General features: G+C 38.9%; 1 protein-coding gene across 1 annotated transcript in view; it reads left to right on the top strand.

Annotated features, from left to right (window-relative positions):
- The first annotated feature begins 4,600 nt into the window (after positions 1-4,600).
- LOC130837226 (vomeronasal type-2 receptor 116-like) overlaps positions 4,601-19,814 on the top strand; it is a 44,452-nt gene continuing 29,238 nt past the window's right edge. The window contains 1 exon segment of the mRNA XM_057710041.1: positions 4,601-4,641. Coding sequence (XP_057566024.1) covers positions 4,601-4,641 — 41 coding nt within the window.

Below are 19,814 nucleotides of genomic sequence, written 5' to 3'. Positions count from 1 at the left end.
TTTATTCCTAGTTATTTTATTCTTTTTTGCAATGGTAAATGGGAGTGTTTGCTTAATTTTTCTTTCTGATTTTTCATTGTTGGTGTATAGGAATGCAAGGGATTTCTATGCATTAATTTTGTAACCTGCAAGTTTATCAAATTCTATGATTAATTCTAACAGTTTTTGGGTATCATCTTTAGGGTTTTCCATATATAATATCATGCCATGTGCAAACAATGACACTTTTACTTTTTGTTTTCCAATTTGTATTCCATTTATTTCTTTATCTCCTCTGATTGCTGTGGCTAAAACTTACAAAACTATTTTGAATAATACTGGTGAGAGTGGGCATCCCTGTCTTGTTCCTGTTCAAGAGGGAATGTTTTCAGTTTTTCACCATTAAGGATGATGTTGGCTATGGGTTTGTCATATATGGCCTTTATTATGTTTAGGTAGGTTCCCTCTCTGCCCACTTTATGGAGAGTTTTTATCTTAAATGGGTGTTGAATTTTGTGTCAAAAGCTTTTTCTGCCTCTATTGAGATTATCACATTGTTTTTATCCTTCAATTTGTTACTATGGTGTATCACATAGTTTAATTTGCGTATACTGAAGAATCCTTGCCTCCCAGGGATAAACCCCACTTGATCATGGTGTATGATTCTTTTAATATGCTGTTGGATCCTGTTTCCTAGTATTTTGTTGAGAATTTTGCATTAATGTTTATCAGTGATATTGGCCTGTCATTTTCTTTTTTTGTGACATCTTTGCCTGGTTTGGGTACAAGGGTGATTTTGATGGTGGCCTTGTAAAGTGAGTTTGGCTGTGTTCCTCCCTCTGCTACATTTTGGAAGAGTTTGAGAAGGATAGGTGTTAGCTGTTCTCTAAATGTTTGATAGAATTCACCTGTAAAGCCATCTGGCCCTGGCCTTTGGTTTGTTGGAAGATTTTTATCACAGTTTCAATTTTTCAATTTCGGTGCTTATGATTGGTCTGTTATTTTCTATTTCTTCCTGGTTCAGTCTTGGAAGTTTGTACTTGTCTAAGAATTTGTCCCTTTCTTCCAGGTTGTCCAATTTATTGGCATATACTTGTTTGTAGTAGTCTCTCATGATCTTTTGTATTTCTGCAGTGTTAATTGTTATTTCTCCTTTTTCATTTCTCATTCTGTTGATTAGAATCTTTTTACTTTTTCCTGATGAGTCTGTCTAATGGCTTATGCATTTTGTTTATCTTCTCAAAGAATGAGCTTTTAGTTTTACTGATCTTTGCTATTGTGTCCTTGATTTCTTTTTCGTGGATTTCTGATCTAATCTTTATAATTTGTTTCCTTCTGCCAACTTCGGGGTTTTTTTGGTTTTCTTTCTCTAATTGCTTTAGATGTACGCTTAGGTTGTTTATTTGAGATTTTGCCTATTTCTTGAGGTAGGATGGTATTGCAATCTACTTCCATCTTAGAACTGCTTTTGCTGCATCCCATAGGTTTTGCATCATCGCATTTTCATTGCCATTTTTTTCTAGGTATTTATGGATTTCTTCTTTGATTTCTTCATAATCTCTTGGTTATTACATAGAGTGTCGTTTAGCCTCCATGTATTTGTATTTTTTACATTTCCCCCCTGTAACTGATATCTAGTCTCACAGGTTTATGGTCATAAGATATGCTTGGTAAAATTTCAATTTTCTTAAATTTATTGATGCTTGATTTGTGGCCCAAGATGTGGTCTATCCTGGAGAATGCTTCGTGTGCACTTCAGATGAAAGTGTATTCTGTTGTTTTTGGATGGAAAGTCCTTTAAATATTAATTAAATCCCTCTGGTCTAATGTGTCATTTAGAGCTTGTGTTTCTTTATTTATTTTCTGTTTGCATGATCTCTCCATTGGTGTAAGTGGGGGTGTTAAGTCCCCTACTATTATTGTATTGTTATCAATTTCCTCTTTTATGGCTGTTAGCCTTTGCTTTATGTATTGGGATGCTCCTATGTTGGGTGTATAGATATTTACACCTGTTATATCTTCTTTTTGGATTGATCCCTTTGTTGTTATGTAGTGTCTTTCATTTTCTCTTGTGATAGTCTTTATTTTAAAGTCTATTTTTTCTGATATGAGTATTGCTACCCCAGGTTTCTTTTGATTTCCGTTTGCATGGAATATCTTTTTCCATCCCCTTACTCTCCGTCTGTATGTGTCCCTAGTTCTGAAGTGTGTCTCTTGTAGACAGCGTATATACAGGTCTTGTTTTGTATCCATTCATCCAGTCTGTATCTCTTGGTTGGAGTATTTAGTCCATCCCTGTTTAAGATAATTATCAATATGTATGTTCCTATTGCCATTTTCTTAATTGTTTGGGGTTTGTTTTTGTAAGTCTTTTCCTTCTCTTGTGTTCCCTGCCTAGAGAGGTTCCTTTAGCATTTGTTGTAAAGCTGGTTAGGTGGTGCTGAATTCTTTCAGTTTTTCCTTATCTGTAATGATTTTAATTTCTCCTTCTAACCTGAATGAGATCTTTGCTGGGTAGAGTAATCTTGGTTGCAGTTTTTTCCCTTTCATCACTTTAAATATATCCTGCCTCTACTTTCTTGCTTGTAGAGTTTCTGCTGAAAGATCAGGTGTTAGCCTTATGGGGGTTTCCTTGTATATTATTTGTTGCTTTGCCCTTGATGCTTCTAATATTTTTTCTTTGTATTTAATTTTTGATAGTTTGATTAATATGTGTCTCAGTGTGTTTCTCCTTGGGTTTATCGTATATGATGCTCTCTGTGCTTCCTGGACTTGACTATCTCTTTTCCCATGTTCGGGAAGTTTTCCACTATAATCTCTTCAAATATTTTCTCAGACCCTTTCTTTTGCTCTTCTTCTGAGACCCCTATAATTTGAATGTTGGTATGTTTAATGTTGTGTCATAGGTCTCTGAGAGTGTCCTCAAGTCTTTTCATTCTTTTTTTTTATTCTGCTCTGTGTCACTTATTTCCACCATTCTATCTTCCAGGTAACTTATCCACTCCTCTGTCTCTGTTATTCTGCTTTGTTTTCCTTCTAGAGAATTTTTAAGTTCAATTTTTTTGTTGTTCATCAATGTTTGCTTGCACTTTAGTTTTTCTAGCTCCTTGTTAAACATTTCATTCACTTCTTCTGTGCCTCCATACTATTTCTTAGATCTTGGGTCATCTTTCATATCATTATTCTGAATTCTTTTTCAGGTAGACTGCCTATCTCATCTTCATTTGCCTGGTCTTGTGGGTTTCTACCTTGTTCCTTCATCTGCTGCATCTTTCTCTGTTTTGTCATTTTGTTTAACTTGTTGGGTTTGGGGTCTTCTTTCCCCAGGCAGCAGGGTCATAGTTCATTTTAACTCTGTTTTCTGTCCCCAGTGGGGAGGTTGGTCCAGTGGATTGAGTAGGTTTCTCTGTGGGCGGGACTAGTGCCTGTGTTATTGTGGGTGGAGCTGCATCTTATCCTTCTGATGTGCAGGAACATGTCTGCTGGTGTGTTTGGGTATTTCTGTGAGCTTAGTATGACTATAGGCAGTCTGTCTGCTAATGGGTGGGGTTATGGCCCTGTCTTGCTAGTTGTTTGGCTTCAGGTATCCAGCACTGGAGCTTGCAGGCCTTTCTTTGGATATGGACCTTAGTGTTGAGAATGAGACCTCTGGGAGATCACTTGCTGATTAATGTTCCATGGGGTCAGGAGTTCTCTGGTTTTCCAACGTTCTGGACTCAGCTCTGCTCCCTGAGAAGTCCAGCTCTGACCCTTAGTCTGGGCATCAAGACTCTGGAATTAGGAATTCCTCCAATACTTCTAAATAGGTCTCTGCACCTGCTGGGGGGAGGACTGTGGAGAGCTCAGACTGTGATATGGTATTAGTCCTGTGTGTATTTGTCCCCACAGTCCACATTTGCCCCCTGAGTCTACAACCTCTATTGTAGAAACACTTGTCTATTCAGGTGATCCACAGATGCAGTGTCTATCAAGCATACTGTGGGTATTAGATCTATTCCTCCTGTGACTGTTTCCCTTTCTCTTCTTTGGCCCAACAGTTCCAGGGGATCAGTTTTGGTTTTGGTATCTTCTTTGCTTGTGGGCTGCTCTCAAGAGTTGTTTCCCCTCCCAGGCAAGAGGCGGTGAAAGAGGGTGATTGGAGCTTACTGGCAAATTCAGGTCGGGGAGGGGGGAGGGAGGGATATGGCATTCCAATTGAAATTTTCAGGAGTGCTTGCAGAAGCAGAGGTTGTCAGGAGCCTGAGGTGTGCCATACATTCTCCCAGGGAGATTGGTTCTGAACACGGGATCCTTGGTGTTGGCAGGCTGCACCTGCTGCTGGGAGGGTGTGGCCAATGACCTCCCTTACACACAGGACCCTTGGTGGCTGCTGCGGCAGACTCTATGTTTCAATTAAGCAGCCTTGGGTTGTGTTGGCACTCATGCAGTCGCTGCTCTGCAGCCTGTGAGCTTGGGGAGTAGCCAGTTCTTCTGCAGCATCCCGAAACAAATGTCTCCTGCCTCTTCATCAGGCCCAGGTTTTTTCTCCGACTCCCTCCCAGTTAGCTGAGGCACAATGGCCCCCCCTCAATGTTGTTTTCACACAGCCAGGCCCAGTTTTCTCCCTGCTGTCTGTTCGCCAATGCTCACGCCTCAGAGCCCAGCTCCAACCCACTGCTGCAGGTGAGCAGACTAGCGACTCCAGCTGAGGAGGGCTGCTTGGATCCTCTGTGTGGGAAGCTTTCCACTCTGCCCTCTGCACACCTGTTGTTGCTGTCTCTTTTGGGGGCTCCGAAACTCCCCCCATCCATCCCTGCCAGCAAGGGGGCTTCCTAGTGTGTGGAAGCTTTTCCCCCTTCACAGCTCCCTCACAGAGGGACATGTACCCTTGGGGTTCCTTTGTCTCTGTTTTTCCCTTTTATCTTTTGCACTACCTAGTTATGTGGGGATTTTCTTGTCTTTTTGGAGGTCTGGGGTCTCCTCCCAGCTTTCAGAAGGTGTTCTGTAGGAGCTTTCCCACAAGTAGATGTATTTTTGATGTAGTCATGGGGAGGAAGATGATCTCCATGTCTTACTCCTCTGCCATCTTCCTCCAAAACCCTATTGTTCTGATTTCTATCACAAAACATTACTTCTGCTAATTCTTTAAGTCCATATACATGGAATCATACAGTACATCGTCCTGGTGTCTGCCATGTTTTGCTCATCAAGGTGATTTTGGAATTCATCCATTTCATGCCTATGTTGCTAGTCTGATCATTTTTTTATTATTACTGAATAGTATTTCACACTATTGTATATTACATTTTGTTTCTCCATGCTCCTGTTGATGTATATTTGAGTTATTTTCATTTTTTTGTATAAATAAAGATGTTATAAACATTGCTATGTAATATTTTTGTGTGTGTATGTGCACGACCATGTGTTTCATTTTAGGGGGGTGAATACCTTGGTGTCTAATTGCTAGGTCATATGTTAAGTTAATGATCCATTTTAAAGGAAACTGCAAAATAGATCTCCAGCAAGAGTTGCCAATCACAAGGAATGTACAAGAGTTCCAATACATGTATGATCCGTATGAGCCTTTGTGAGGTACATGCATTGAGAGTACTTTCTGTTTTTTTAATTGACGTATAGTTGATTTACAATGTTGTGTAAATTTCTTCTGTACAGAAAAGTGAGTATTGTCTCCTAGTGTATAGACAGTCTCCTCTTTTATGTAATGTCCTTTGCTCTGTTTTTAGCTCTTTCTGTAATGTGAATTTGGTCCTAACATGACAGCAGAGATGTTGTCTTTGCATGTGTGATAATATAATATATGCAGAGTACAACACACTATGTCAGGTTAAGTTCAATATGTGATATTAACATCATGCTGGGGATTTTTAAATAGAGGAACATAGCTGTTGTGGGCAATTGTTAAACATCTCTTTACATGTCATCTACGTTCCCCTTATTCCACTTAGAACATCCAGATTTTTGAGTGGAGGATCACTTCTTTCTCATTGTGTAGAAGCAATGTGGTTTGCACGTGATTGATCTCACCCTTATCTTCAGGTGGGATCCCTTTGGGCTTAATCTGGTTCCTTTCTACCTGGTGCAGTGAATGGGTCAACAATGAGGCTGGGACCCAATTTGGGCAATGGAGGAGAATAAATTCCATGGGTTGTGTAGAATGCACCACAACTTAGAAAGGACTTGTAGACTTCTTTTTTGCTAATCCAGTTTGTTTTTCTGTGATCTACCCCAAAATAAATGCAAAGTATATAATAATTAATGGTATATATAGAGAAGTCATTGGATCTTTCCATATATCTGAAATCAACAGTGAAGGGTGGGGGACCTACAAGATGGTGGAGGAGTAAGATGTGGAGATCACCTTCTTCCTCAAAAATACATTAAGAATATATCATGCCTCAGAGGACTGGGACGGGAAGTGTGGGGAGAAGTCGAGGGAGGGAGGGAATATGGGAATATGTGTATAAATACAGATGATTGAACTTGGTGTACCTCAAAAAAAAAAAAGAATATATCTACATATGGAACAGCTCCTACAGAAACACCTAATGAATTTGGGCAGGGGACCTTAGCCTTCCAAAATGTAAGAAAATCCCCACATAACTGGGTAAAGAAAAAGAAGAAAGGAAAATGAAGAGACAAAGGAATCAGAATGGGACTTACCCCTCTGGAAGGGAGCAGTGGAGGAGGAAAAGTTTCCACACACTAGGAAGCCCCCTCTCTGGTGGGGATGGGAAAACTTCAGAGCCTTGGAGGAGAGGACAGCAACAGTGGTGTTGGGGGTCAGAGAGGGGAGAGTCCTGCAAGGAGGTTCAGTGCCAACCAGCACTCATCAGCCTGAGGTGATTGTCTTCTCACCCGCTGGGTCACGTGGGTGCTAGATGCTGAGGCTTGGGCTTTGGAGGTCAGACTAGAGCAAGAGAACTGGGGTTGGCTACATTAGGACAGCCTCAGGAGCTAGTTTACTATAACTAGGCAAGAGGGATTCTGGCAAAAAGCATGGACCTGCCAGACAGTCAAGAGACATATGTTCTCGGGTGCCCTAGAAGAGGGCCACCATAGGAGTTTTCTGCTCCATGTGTTCACAGATGGCAGGGCAAAGCCTGCATAATCATGAGCCACAGCTGTTATCTTGGAACCCAGAGGCTGCCACTGCTGTCACCAATGGTCTTCTGAGCAAGGCAAGTCACTGACCACATCAGCCAATAGCTTATGCAGCCTGCCACTGTGAGGGTCCCGAGGCCCGAGGCCAGCCTCTCCAGGACAATGCATGGTGCACCTTAGGCTCTTGCAACATTATGCTAGCCTTTGCTGCTGCAGGAATTCATGGCACATTTCACTTGTGACTGCCGTATCCCTCCCTCACTGTGGCCTGCATGAGGAAGTGAACCCTCATCAGATGCTGCTTTGGCACTCTCTTTCCTGGGAGGGGAACAGAAGCCTGAGGGCATCCAAACACACAGAGGCAGGGCCAAAACCAAAGCTGAATGCCAGGGGCTGTGCAACCAAAGAGGAGAAAAGGAAATATCTCCATGCAGCTGCAGGGGCAGTAGGTTAAATCTCCTCAATCAGCTTAGTAAACCCTGTATCTGTGGAATACCTGAATAGACAATGAATGTTCCCACAATTAACACTCTGGACTTTGGGGAAACTGTAGATTTTTGGGACAAGTACATGCAGGAGTAAGGACAGACCAGAGTCTGAGCTGGACCAACAGCGCCCATAGCAGGTCCAGACACCTACCTAGAAGTATTAGAGAACTTCCTTGATGGGAAGGAATTGGCTGTGACTCACTGTGGGGGTGAGGAAACTGACAGCTAAGGTCACAGGAAAATATCCCTATGCTTGATTGTTTTTTAGTTGGTTTTGGTCTGTTGTTGTATTTTGTTATTTTTTTAATGTTACTTTTTTATTTACTTTTCCTTTTTTCTTTTTTCTGCTTTTACCTTTAATATATTTTTATTTTATTTTTTATTTTATTTTTTATGTCCTATTTCTACCATACTTTTGCATTATATTGTTTTTTTCTTGTGTTTTGTTCTTTCCTTTGTTTACATTTTATTTTCAACTATATTTTCTATTCTTCTAGTTTTACATTACCAATTTGTTGTATCATATTTTTCCCTTAGTTTTCATCTTTCTTGTCTTTACATGTTTAATCATTTTTTCTATGTTTGTTTTATGCATTCATTGGCTTTTTTTTTTTTAGTTTGTTTTCTGCATTTCATTTCTTTCTGGTTTTATGTGTTTGTTAGTTTAGTTTTTAGTGCTTATTTTCATGTTTGGGTTTGTTTGCTGTTTTGCATACTCTCTTCTTTGTTTTCTCTCTTTTCTTTTTTCTTTTTTTTCTTTTTGAGTACATGTGTATGTTTCTTTCTGTGATATTGTCCATTTAGTTCTGCCTTTACTATTTGTCTTGGGGTCCTGTCTCTTTGTTTGTTTGTTTGTTTTTCTTCCTTTTCTTCCATGCCATGTTGCTGGAAAGGTCTTGGTGCTTAAGCCAGGGTACAGGCTGAGCCTCTGTGGAGGGATAGCCAAGTCCAGGATACCGGACCACCAGAAAAATCCTGGCCCCATGGAATATTAATTGGTGAGAGCTCTCCCAGAAGTCTCCATCCCAACACTAAGACCTGGGTCCACCCAATGGCCAGAAAGCTCCAGTGCTGGGTACCTCACACCAAACAACTAGCAAGACAGAAATGCAACCCCACCCATTAGCAGACAGGATACTTAAAGTCATACTAAGCTCACAGAAACCCCTAAACACACCATTGGACATGGCTCTGCCCATCAGAGGGACAAGATCCAGCCCCATCCACTGAAGCATAGGCATTAGTCGCCCTCACAAGGAAGCCTACACAAGCCACTGGACCAACCTAACCCATTGGGGACAGACAACAGAAGTAAGAGAAACTACAATCCTGCAGCCTATAGAAAGGAAACCCCAAACACAGTAAGTTAAACAAAATGAGCAGACAGAGAAATACTCAGCAGATGAAGGAGACAGGAAAAAAACCCACAGGACCAAACAAATGGTGAGAAGTTAGGCAGTGTACCTGAAAAAGAATTCAGAGTGATGATAGTGAAGATGTTCCAAAATTTTGGAAATACAATGGAGAAAATACAACCAATGTTTAACAAGGACCTAGAAGAACTAATGAGCAAACAAGCAGTGATGAACAACACAGTATCTGAAATTAAAATTGCAATGAATCAATAGCAGAATAACTGAGGCAGAAGAAGGGATTAATGAGCTGGAAGATAGACTGATGGCGGTAACTGCTGTGGGGCAGAATAAAGAAAAAAATAGGAAAAGAATGGAGGATAGCCTCTGAGCCCTCAGTGATAATATTTAACTCACCAACATTTGAACTAGAACAGTTCCAGAAAAAGAGAAAGGGTCTGAAACTATCTGAAGAGATTATAGTAGAAAAGTTCCCTGATACAAGGAAGGAAATAGTCAATCAAGTCCAGGAAGCACAGAGAGTCCCATACAGGAGAAACCCAAAGAAAAAGACACAAAGACACCTATTAATCAAAATATCAGAAATTAAATAAGAAAAAGTATTAAAATCTACAAGGAAAAAGCAACAAATAATATAAAAGGGAATCCCCATAAGGTTATCAGATGATTTTGTAGTAGAAACTCTGCAGCCCAGAGGGGAGTGGCAGGATATATATAAAATGATGAAAGGGAAAAACCTACAACCATGATTACTGTACCCAGGAAGGATCTCATTCAGGTTTGTTGGAGAAGTCATAAGTTTTAGAGGCAAGAAAAAGTTAAGAATATTCAGCACCACCAATGCAGCTTTACAATAAATGCTAACAGAACTTCTCTAGGAGGGAAAACCAAGAGAAGAAAAAGACCCACAGAAACAAACCCAAAACAACTAAGAAAATGGTAATAGGAACATACATATTGACAAGTACCTTAAATGTGAATGGATTAAATGCTCCAACCAAAAGATAAAGACAGGCTGAGTGGATACAAAAACAAGACCTTATATATGCTGTCTATACGAAACCCACTTCAGACCTAGGGATATATACACACAGAATGTGAAGGGTTGGAAAAATATATTTTGTGAAATGGAAATCTAAAGAAAGCTGGCATAGCAATATTCCTATCAGACAAAATAGACTTTAAAATAAAGATGATTACAAGAGACAAGGAAGGACACTACATAAAGATCTAGGGATCAATCCAAGAAGATGTAACAATTGTAAATATTTATGAGCACCTCAATACATAAGGCAAATGCTAACAGCTATAAAGGGAAAATCAGCAGTAACAAAATCATAGTAGGGGACTTTAACACCTCACTTACACCAATGGACAGATCATCCAAAAAGAAAATAAGGAAACAAAAACTTTAAATGACACAATAGACCAGATGGACTTAATTAATATTTATAGGACATTCCATTCAAAAACAACTTCTGTTTTCTTGCACTTTCCTCTCAATTACACAAAGAAGATTCTCCAGGATAGATCACATCTTGGGTCCCAAATCAAGCCTTGGTAAACTTAAGAAAAGTGAAATCATATCAAGCACGTTTTCTGGCCACAACACTATGAAACTAGATATCAATTATAGGAAACAAATTGTAAAAAATACAAACATATGGAAGCTAAATAATGCACTACTAAACAACCAGAGATCACTGAAGAAATAAAAAAACAAATCAAAAATACTTAGAGACAATGAAAATGAAAACACAATGACCCAAAACCTATGGGATGCAGCAAAACAAGTTCTAAGAGGGAAGTTTAGAGCAATACAATCCTACCTCAAAAAGTAAGAAAAGTCTCAAATAAAAAACCAAACCATACACCTAAAGCAATTAGAGAAAAATGAACCAAAAAACCCCAAAGTGAGCAGAGGGAAAGACATCATAAAGAACAGATCAGAAATAAATGAAAAAGAAATGAAGGAAACAATAGCAAAAATCCATAAAACTGAAAGCTTACTCTTTGAGAAGATAAATAAAATTTATATACCACTAGCCAGATTCATCAGGAAAAAAAGAAGCCTCAAATCAATAGAATTAGAAATGAAAAATAACAGCTGACACTGCAGGAATACAAACAATCATGAGAGACTACTACAAGCAAATATATGCCAATAAATTGAACAGCCTGGAAAAAAATTGACAAATTCTTAGAAAAGTACAACCTTCCAAAACTGAACCAGGAAGAAACAGAAAATATGAACAGACCAACCACAGGCACTGAAATTGAGACTGTGATTAAAAATCTCAACAAAAAAAGCCCAGGGCCAGATGGATTCACAGGCGAATTCTATCAAACATTTAGAGAAAAGATAACAACTATCCTTCTCCAACTCTTCCAAAATATAGCAGAAGGAGGAACATTCCCAAACTCATTCTACAAGGCCACCATCACCCTGATACCAAAACCAAGCAAAGATGTCACAAAAAAAGAAAATTACAGGCCATATCACTGATGAATATAGACACAAAAATCCTCAAGAAAATACTAGCAAACAGAATCCAACAGCACATTAAAAAAACATTCGCATGATCAAGTGGGATTTATTCGAGGAATGCAAAGATTCTTCAATATATGCAAATCAATCAATGTGATGCATCCTATTAACAAACTGAAAGATTAAAACCTTATGATAATCTCAACACATGCAGAAGAAGTTTTGACAAAATTCTGCATGCATTTATGGTAAAAACTCTCCAGAATGTGTGCAAAGAGGGAACCTACCTCAACATGAGAGAAGCCATACATGACAAACCCACAGCCAACATCATTCTCAATGGTGAAAAACTGACAGCGTTTCCTCTGAGATCAGGAACAAGACAAGAGTGCCTGCTTTCACCACTATTATTCACCATAGTTTTGGAAATTTTAGCCACAGCAATCAGAGAAGAAAGAAGTGAAAGGAATATAAATTGGAAAAGAAGAGGTAAAACCATCACTGTTGGCAGATGACATGATACTATACACAGAAAATCATAAAGAGACCACCAGAAAACTACTAGAGCTCATCAATGAATTTGGTAAAGTTTCAGAATACAAAATTAATGCACAGAAATCTCTTGCATTGCTATACACTAACAACAAAAGAGCAGAAAGAGAAATTAAGGAAACACTCCCATTTACCATAGCAACAAAACGAATACAATACCTAGGAATAAACCTACCTAAGGAGGCAAAAGACCTGTATGCAGAAAACTATAAGACACTGATGAAAGAAATCAAAGACAATATGAACAGATGGAGAGATATACCGTGTTCTTGGATTGGAAGAATCAACATTGTGAAAATGACTAAACTACCCAAAGCAATCTACAGATTTAATGAAATCCTTATCAAACTGCCAATAGCATTTTTCACACAACTAGATTACACAATTTTACAAATTATATGGAAACACACCACACCCGAAATAGCCAAAGCAATATTGAGGAAAGGGAAAAAAACAGAGCTGGAGGAATCAGGCTCCCTGATTTCACACTATGCTACCAATCTACAGTGATCAAGACAGTATGGTACTGGCACAAAAACACAACAAATAGAAATACCAGATATAAACCCAAGACCACGTGTGCCAAAGGAGGCAAGAATACATAATGGAAAAAAGACAGCCTCTTCAATAAGTGGGGCTGGGAAAACTGGAGAGCTACAGGTCAAAGAATGAAATTAGAACACTTCCTAACACCACACACAAAAATAAGCTCAAAATGGATTATAGATATAAATGTAAAGGTAGACACTATAAAACTCTTAGAGATAAACATAGGCAGACTAATCTATAACATAAATGACAGCAGGATCCTTTTTGACCCACCTCCTAGAGTAATGGGAAAAAATAAAAAATAAACAAATGGGACCTAATGAAACAGAAATGATTTAGCACAGTAGAGGAAACCATAAACAAGATGAAAATACAACCCTCACAATGGGAGAAAATATTGGCAAAATTAAGCAACTGACAAAGGATTAATCTCCAAAATATACAAGCAGTTCATGCAGCTCAATATCAAGAAAACAAACAACCTAATCCCAAAATGGACAGAAGACCTAAATAGACATTTCTCCAAAGAAGACATACAGATGGCAAACAAACGCATGAAAAGATGCTCTACATCACTAATCATTAGAGACATGCAAATCAAAGCCACAATGAGGTATCACCTCCACCGGTCAGAATGGCAATTATTAAAAAAATCTAGAAACAATAAATGCTGGAAAGGCTGTGGAGAAAGTGAACCCTCCTGTGCTGATGGTGGGAATGTGACTTGATACAGCCAATATGGAAAATAGCACGGAGGTTCCTTAAAAAACTAAAAATGGAACTGCCATATGACCCAGTAATCCCACTTCTGGGCATATACCCTGAGAAAATCATAATTCTAAAAATACGTGTACCACAATGTTCATTGCAGCACTATTTACAATATCCAGGACCAGTAAGCAACCTAAATGTCCATCGGCAGATGAATGGATAAAGAAGATGTGTCACATATATACAATGGAATATTACTCAGGCATAAAAAGGAATGAAACTGAGTTTTTTGTTGTGAGGTGGGTGGACCTAGAGAGTGTCATACAGAGAGAAGTAAGTCAGAAAGGGAAAAACAAATACCGTATGTTAACATATATATGCAATCTAGAAAAATGGTACAGATGAACCTAGTGGCAGGGCAAGAATAAAGAAGATGTAGAAAATGGACTTGAGGATACAGGGGGGAAGAGAAGGGGCGGCTGGGACGTAGTGAGAGAGTAGCATTGACGTGTATACACTACCAAATATAAAATAAATGGCTAGCGGGAAGCTGCTGCATAACACAGGGAGATAAGCTCAATGCTTTGTGACAACCTAGGGGGCTGGGATAGGAAGGCTGGGAGGGGGGCCCAAGAGCAAAAAGACATGGGGATATATGTATGCATGTAGCTGATTCACTTTGTTGTACAGCAGAAAGTAGCACAACATTATAAAGCAATTATACTTCAATGAAGTAGTATGAAAATAAAGTTAACAGTGATACTGACATTATTTTATGTATTCAGTCTCTTATTTACATGTGTATCCAGTGTTTCTCCATCATCACTATCTGCTTATACACCAAGTCTCCCCATTTCTTTACCTACTCAGTCCTTCAATCTCAACATTATGTTCCTGTGTCCACTTCTTCTTTCTCTCTCCTTCCCTCCGTTCATTCATTCAGCCATCAACTCATCCCATTTTCCCACTGACTTTCTCTCCACCTTTCTCTCTTTCTCTCCATCCATGAATTGATCCATCCATCCATTTCTTCTCTTCATTGAAAATGGAACAAACCAGTGTCATAGGTGCAGATATAGATCATCACAAGATATGGATACCTGGGTTTAATAAGGTTAGTAGAACTGAGAAATGGGGAAGGATCTCATTTTTTTTGAGGGGCGGTGTTGAGAAATCACCTTTAATGTCTATACTAGTATGGGAATGGGCTTCATATTTCTAAAATTTAAAGGCAATATATATTCCAAATTTATTATGAATTGCGACTGCATGTTTTTATTTTATTGTTTTGAATTTTTATGTATTTATATTTACTTCAAAAAATTTTTATTTCATATTGGATTCTAGTTGCTTTACAGTGTTGTGTTAGTTTCAAGTGTACAAATAAGTGATTTAGTTATAAATATGCATATATCTATTTCACGTCAATTTTTGTCCCATGTAAGTTATTACAGAATATTGAGTATAGTTCACTGTGCTGTACAATAAGTCCTTGCAGATTTTCTGTTTTATGTATACTACTGTGTATACCTTACCCCAATCTCCTATTTTATCCCCCCCACACACATTTTCCCTTTGCTAATTAAAAATTCTCAATTTCTAATTTTTTTTATATTGGAGTATACTTGGTTAACAATTTTATGTTAGCTTCTTGTGTAGAGAAAAGTGATTCAGTGATACATGTATGTGTAACTATTCTTTTTCAAATTATTTTCCCATTTAGGTGGTTACATACTATTGAGCAGAGTTCCCTGTGCTATAGAGTAGGTCCTTGTTGGTTATCCACTTTAACTTTAGCATTGTGTGCTGCCATTAAAAAGAATGAAATAATGTCATTTGCAGCAACACAGATGGATTAGAGATTGTTATCCTGAGTGAAGTAAGTCAAAAGGAGAAGGAGAAATATCATATGATATCACTTATATGTGGAAACAAAAAACTATGATATAAATGAGCTTATTTACAAAACAGAAACCGACTCACAGAGAACAAACGTATGGTTACCAGTGGGGAAGGGCTGCTGCAAAGGGATAGTCAGGGAGTTTGGGATTGACATACACACCGCTATAAGTTTGTGAATTTTTAGAATGAAAAAATGCATCTTTATTTCTGCATTGATCTTGAGCTACTGATTTGGAATCTTCTGAATCCAGCATGACTATTGCTTCCCCAGGAAGAGATACACATGCTTATTTCTACCCACAATTGCTATGCAGCCCTGCATGGGTCACACATAGAACATTCTGAGGCTGCCCTGGGCCCTGGGTGTGTGAAGCTGTCCCTTGGACTCTGGAGGGTGTGATGCTGGAATATTCTTGTCTGAGCCTTAACTGGCAGGGACCATTTCTGACACCTTCACCTTACACCTTACATCACATCTTCTGACGCAGCTCATCTGTGTCATTGCAAATGGCCTTCAGGCAAGTGGCTTGTTGACACTGACTGGGGACCAAATCTGCACAAGAGGAGGTGCTCCCTGGGGCCTTGCCATCCATGGACACAGATGAAATCATAGCGCTTAGGGCTGGAGAGGATGATCTTTAGACTTGTTTTCCAACTTGTGTTTTTCACCTGGACACAGGACCTCTGATGCACAGCCCCAGGGCAGAAAGGGGTCTGGATCTGTCCAGGGAGAAGGGATATTGTTTGGAGTTGGGCTAAATCAGAGCAGCTTCTCGAGTCCACAGAAATAATGTGTGTGTCTCTGTGTGTTTTCTTGTACATGATATATGCATACAGTTGCTTAAAGCTGTGGCTTCCACCTCTGCTCTGCCTGCCTGTCATCTCACACAGACTTAGGGCTTTGCAGGCACTTCTAATATGTTCCTTTTGATTTTTATCTTCCTGCTCCTGCAATTCATTCTCTTTGTGAGCAGTTTGGCTGATCCCAACTGCTTTTTGAGAATGAAACCCAGTGTATACGAGGATGGAAATGTGGTTCTTGGTGGCTTTTTCTCCCTTTATACATTTCTCCCAGAGAGAGGGATCCATGAGCCTAGCAAGAATGTCATTTTCCAGCAGTAAGTGCCTTTTCATTTCTTTCTTTTCTGCTTAATTTTCAGGATGAATGATGCCTCTGGGATCTGTGAATAGGATCTCTGCATCACCTGTTCTGTCTTCCTTTCTTTTTCCTCCAGCTCTCCAGAACGGTCCATAATTTGTTTCATCTCATCCCCCTGACTTTGTCATTTGCTTCAGAGAGGGGAAGAGAGTTTTTAAGTTTTCTGGCTTTTTTTATTTTCAGTTTTCCCTTTTCAGGACTGGTGGCTTAGTGAGATACCAACAAACTTCACCATCCATGCCTCACTTCCTCCCCAGGGCTGCCACAGCATCGGGTTGAGGGATGTCCCTTAGAAATGCAGTCCATTGGCATCAGCTCAATGCTAAGTGGCTACAGCAAAATGTTCCTTCCACAAAGTCAAGGGCCTGCTAATGCCTCTTTTGTCACCTATATAATTTGTAATATTGCTACAGAGAGGCCACTGCTATCTATATCCTACTGGCATGGACAGACTTCTCCCTGCAGACATCCAGTTACTCTGACATTCCTGAATATCATTATTTTCCAGGAGGGTGTTGCATGCCTCCTGAAGCCACAAGCCAGGCCAGAAATAAGAGATCCATCGTCTGTGATATTTTACTCACTCCGATTTGATTCTGACTCACTCTGGCTCTTGTACTACCTATTTTTGTATATTGCCAATGTCAGTTCTGCATCCTTGGGTCTAGTTAAATCAATCAAGGAGGCAGAATTTCGGAGGGTTCCAGCAGAAGTTCCATGCTCTTGTAAGAAGAGGGGATGTCACTGAAGAAAATGATTGCTGACTTTCCTTAGGAGAGGGCTACAGGGAATTTAAAATTTTTTTTCTTGGAGTCTAGTTGATTTACAATGTTGTGTTAGTTTCTCCTGTACAGCAAAGTGAATCAATTATACATATACACATATCCACTTTTTTTAGATTCTTTTCCCATATAGGTCATTACCGAGTACTGAATAGAGTTCCTTAAGCTATATAGCAAGTCCTTGTTAGTTCTATTTTATATATAGCAGTGTGGATATGTCATTCCCAATCTCCCAGTTTATCCCTCCCCCCCCCCAAGACTCCACCCTGGTAACCACAGATTGTTTTCTACATCTGTGACTCTATTGCTGTTTTGTAAATAATTTCATTTGTACGATTATTTTAAGATTCCACATGTAAGCAGTATGATACAATATTTATCTTTCTCTGTCTGACTTACTTCACTCTGTATGACAATCTCTAGGTCTATCCATGTTGCTGCAAATTTTGTTCTTTTTTATAGTTGAGTAGTAATCCATTGTATATATGTACCACATCTTCTTTTCCTACTCCTGTGTGAATGGACATTTAGGTTGTTTCCTGGCTATCACAAATAGTACTGCAATGAACATAGGGGTGCAAGTATCTTTTCAAATTATGGTTTTCTCTGGATATATGCCCAGGAGTGGGATTGCTGGATCACATGGTAGTTCTAGTTTTAGTTTTTTAAGGAACCTCCATACTGTTCTCCATAGTGGCTATACCAGTTTACATTCCCACCAACAGTGTGTGTGAGGGGTTCCCTTTTCTCCACACCCTCCAGCATTTATTGTTTCTAGATTTTTTAATGATAGCCATTTCGTGAGCAGTGTGAGGTGATACCTCATAGTTTTGATTTGCATTTCTCTCATGACAAGTGATGTTGAGCATCTTTGTATTTGCCTGTTGGTGCAGTAGCTTCATGCATTTTGGAGATGGGATGGCAGGGGTGGGAATTGGGGCCTGTTCCTGCTCTGGAAATTTCTGCACCTGAAAAGGAAATTTCATATTCCTTTTCATTTCTAGATGTCTGTCTGCTTATCTTTTTATTCTGTGATGCTTCCTATGTTTATCTTCCCCCCCCCAAAAATGTATTTGTCATCTTATCATGAATGTGTTCAACGTGCACACACTGATTCTGATGGATGTTACTGATGTTGGTTTCTTAGCCAGGGTCAGGGCTGCAGGATTTGGGGCTGTTGAGTCAGGGAAGGTCTGGCCTGAATCTCCTGAAGGCTAAAGGTGATTTCAAGGCATGTTGCAGTAGCTCCAGGCACTGTGAATGGTGGATAGAGACTTTGTTTCTTGTAGGATGTTAAGTAAAAGGTTTTCTTTTTGCCCTCTGCTTTCCATTACACCAGCTCAGGGGAACTTGGGTCTTGGCAGTGGGCTCTCTCCAGACACGAGCCCTGGAAACCCTGCATATGTGAAAAGAACATGCTTGTCATTACAGGAGGCTTTCATGTCTGGTTGATTTATTCACTAGACACAGTGACCCAGGGCCCAAAAGGCTTCAGGGGCCTATGAGAATGTTTACCTTTCTTCAACATCAGAAGAAAAAAAAATGAACTTTTAAGACAAAGATGTATTTTAATAGATATGATTCATGTATATGTCTTTGTACCAACACAGTTGTAAAATATAAGATTTAATATTTTTTTTTTCTCAGCAGTGCTGGTATAATTTGAAATGTGGTCACTAAGGGAGATTAAATAAAACCCAAGGGGCTTTGTATATGGGGAAGAAAATAAAAGATCAGTAAAATAATTTTACATTATTATTTCATCTGAGGTTTAATTCCTTCTCACTGCTATTCACTATGTTGTTATTATTATGATTACTACTACTACTACTACTACTACTTTGTTATTATTAAGGTTTGTTGCTAGGTGCTGAGTTCAATACTTTATATGCACTGTTATCTCATGTCATCTTCTTAGCAACCTCAGGAGGTGAGTCGCACTATTAATCCCATTTTATTGGAAGCTTAGAAAGAGGTGCACTTGCTCCCCAAGATAACACAGAGAGTGAGTGACTTAGTTGCTCTCAGACCAGAACCAGCTGACAATAGTTTGACCCCACAAACCCTACACTACTGCTTCAAAGGTTTTAGTCCTTAAAGAGTATCTTTTTTAAAAAAAAAATTGAAGTCTAGTTAATTTACAATATTGTGTCAGTTTCAGGTGTACAGCATAGTGATTCAGTGATATATATATATACATATATATATATATGATATATATTTATATTGTTTTTCAGATTCTTTTCCCTTATAGGTTGTTACAAAATATTGCGTATAGTTCCCTGTGCTGTACAGTAGGTCCTTGTTGGTTATCTAATTTTATACATAGTAGTGTGTATTTATTAATCCCAAACTCCTAATTTTCCCCCCACCCCATTTCCCCTTTAGTAACCATAAGTTTGTTTGTATGTCTGTGAGTCTATTTTTTTCTAAATAAATTCATTTATATATACACATATATATATATATGATTCCACATATAAGTGATTTCATGTGGTATTTGTCATTCTCTGTCTGACTTACTTCAGTTAGTATGACAATTTCTAAGTCCATCCATGTTGCTGCAAATGGCATTATTTCATTCTTTTTTGTGGTTGAGTAATATTCCATTGTATATAAGTACCACATCTTCTTTATCCATTCATGTGTGGATGGACACTTAGGTTACTTCCATTTCTTCGCTATTCAGGCCTTTTCATTTTTAAAGAATGTTTTACATATTGAAGACAA

Source organism: Hippopotamus amphibius, chromosome 15 (genome assembly GCF_030028045.1).
Source record: "Hippopotamus amphibius kiboko isolate mHipAmp2 chromosome 15, mHipAmp2.hap2, whole genome shotgun sequence".
NCBI lineage: Eukaryota > Metazoa > Chordata > Mammalia > Artiodactyla > Hippopotamidae > Hippopotamus > Hippopotamus amphibius.
Note: the sequence above shows the minus strand (reverse complement) of the source record. Positions and strands in the feature narration are given on the sequence as shown.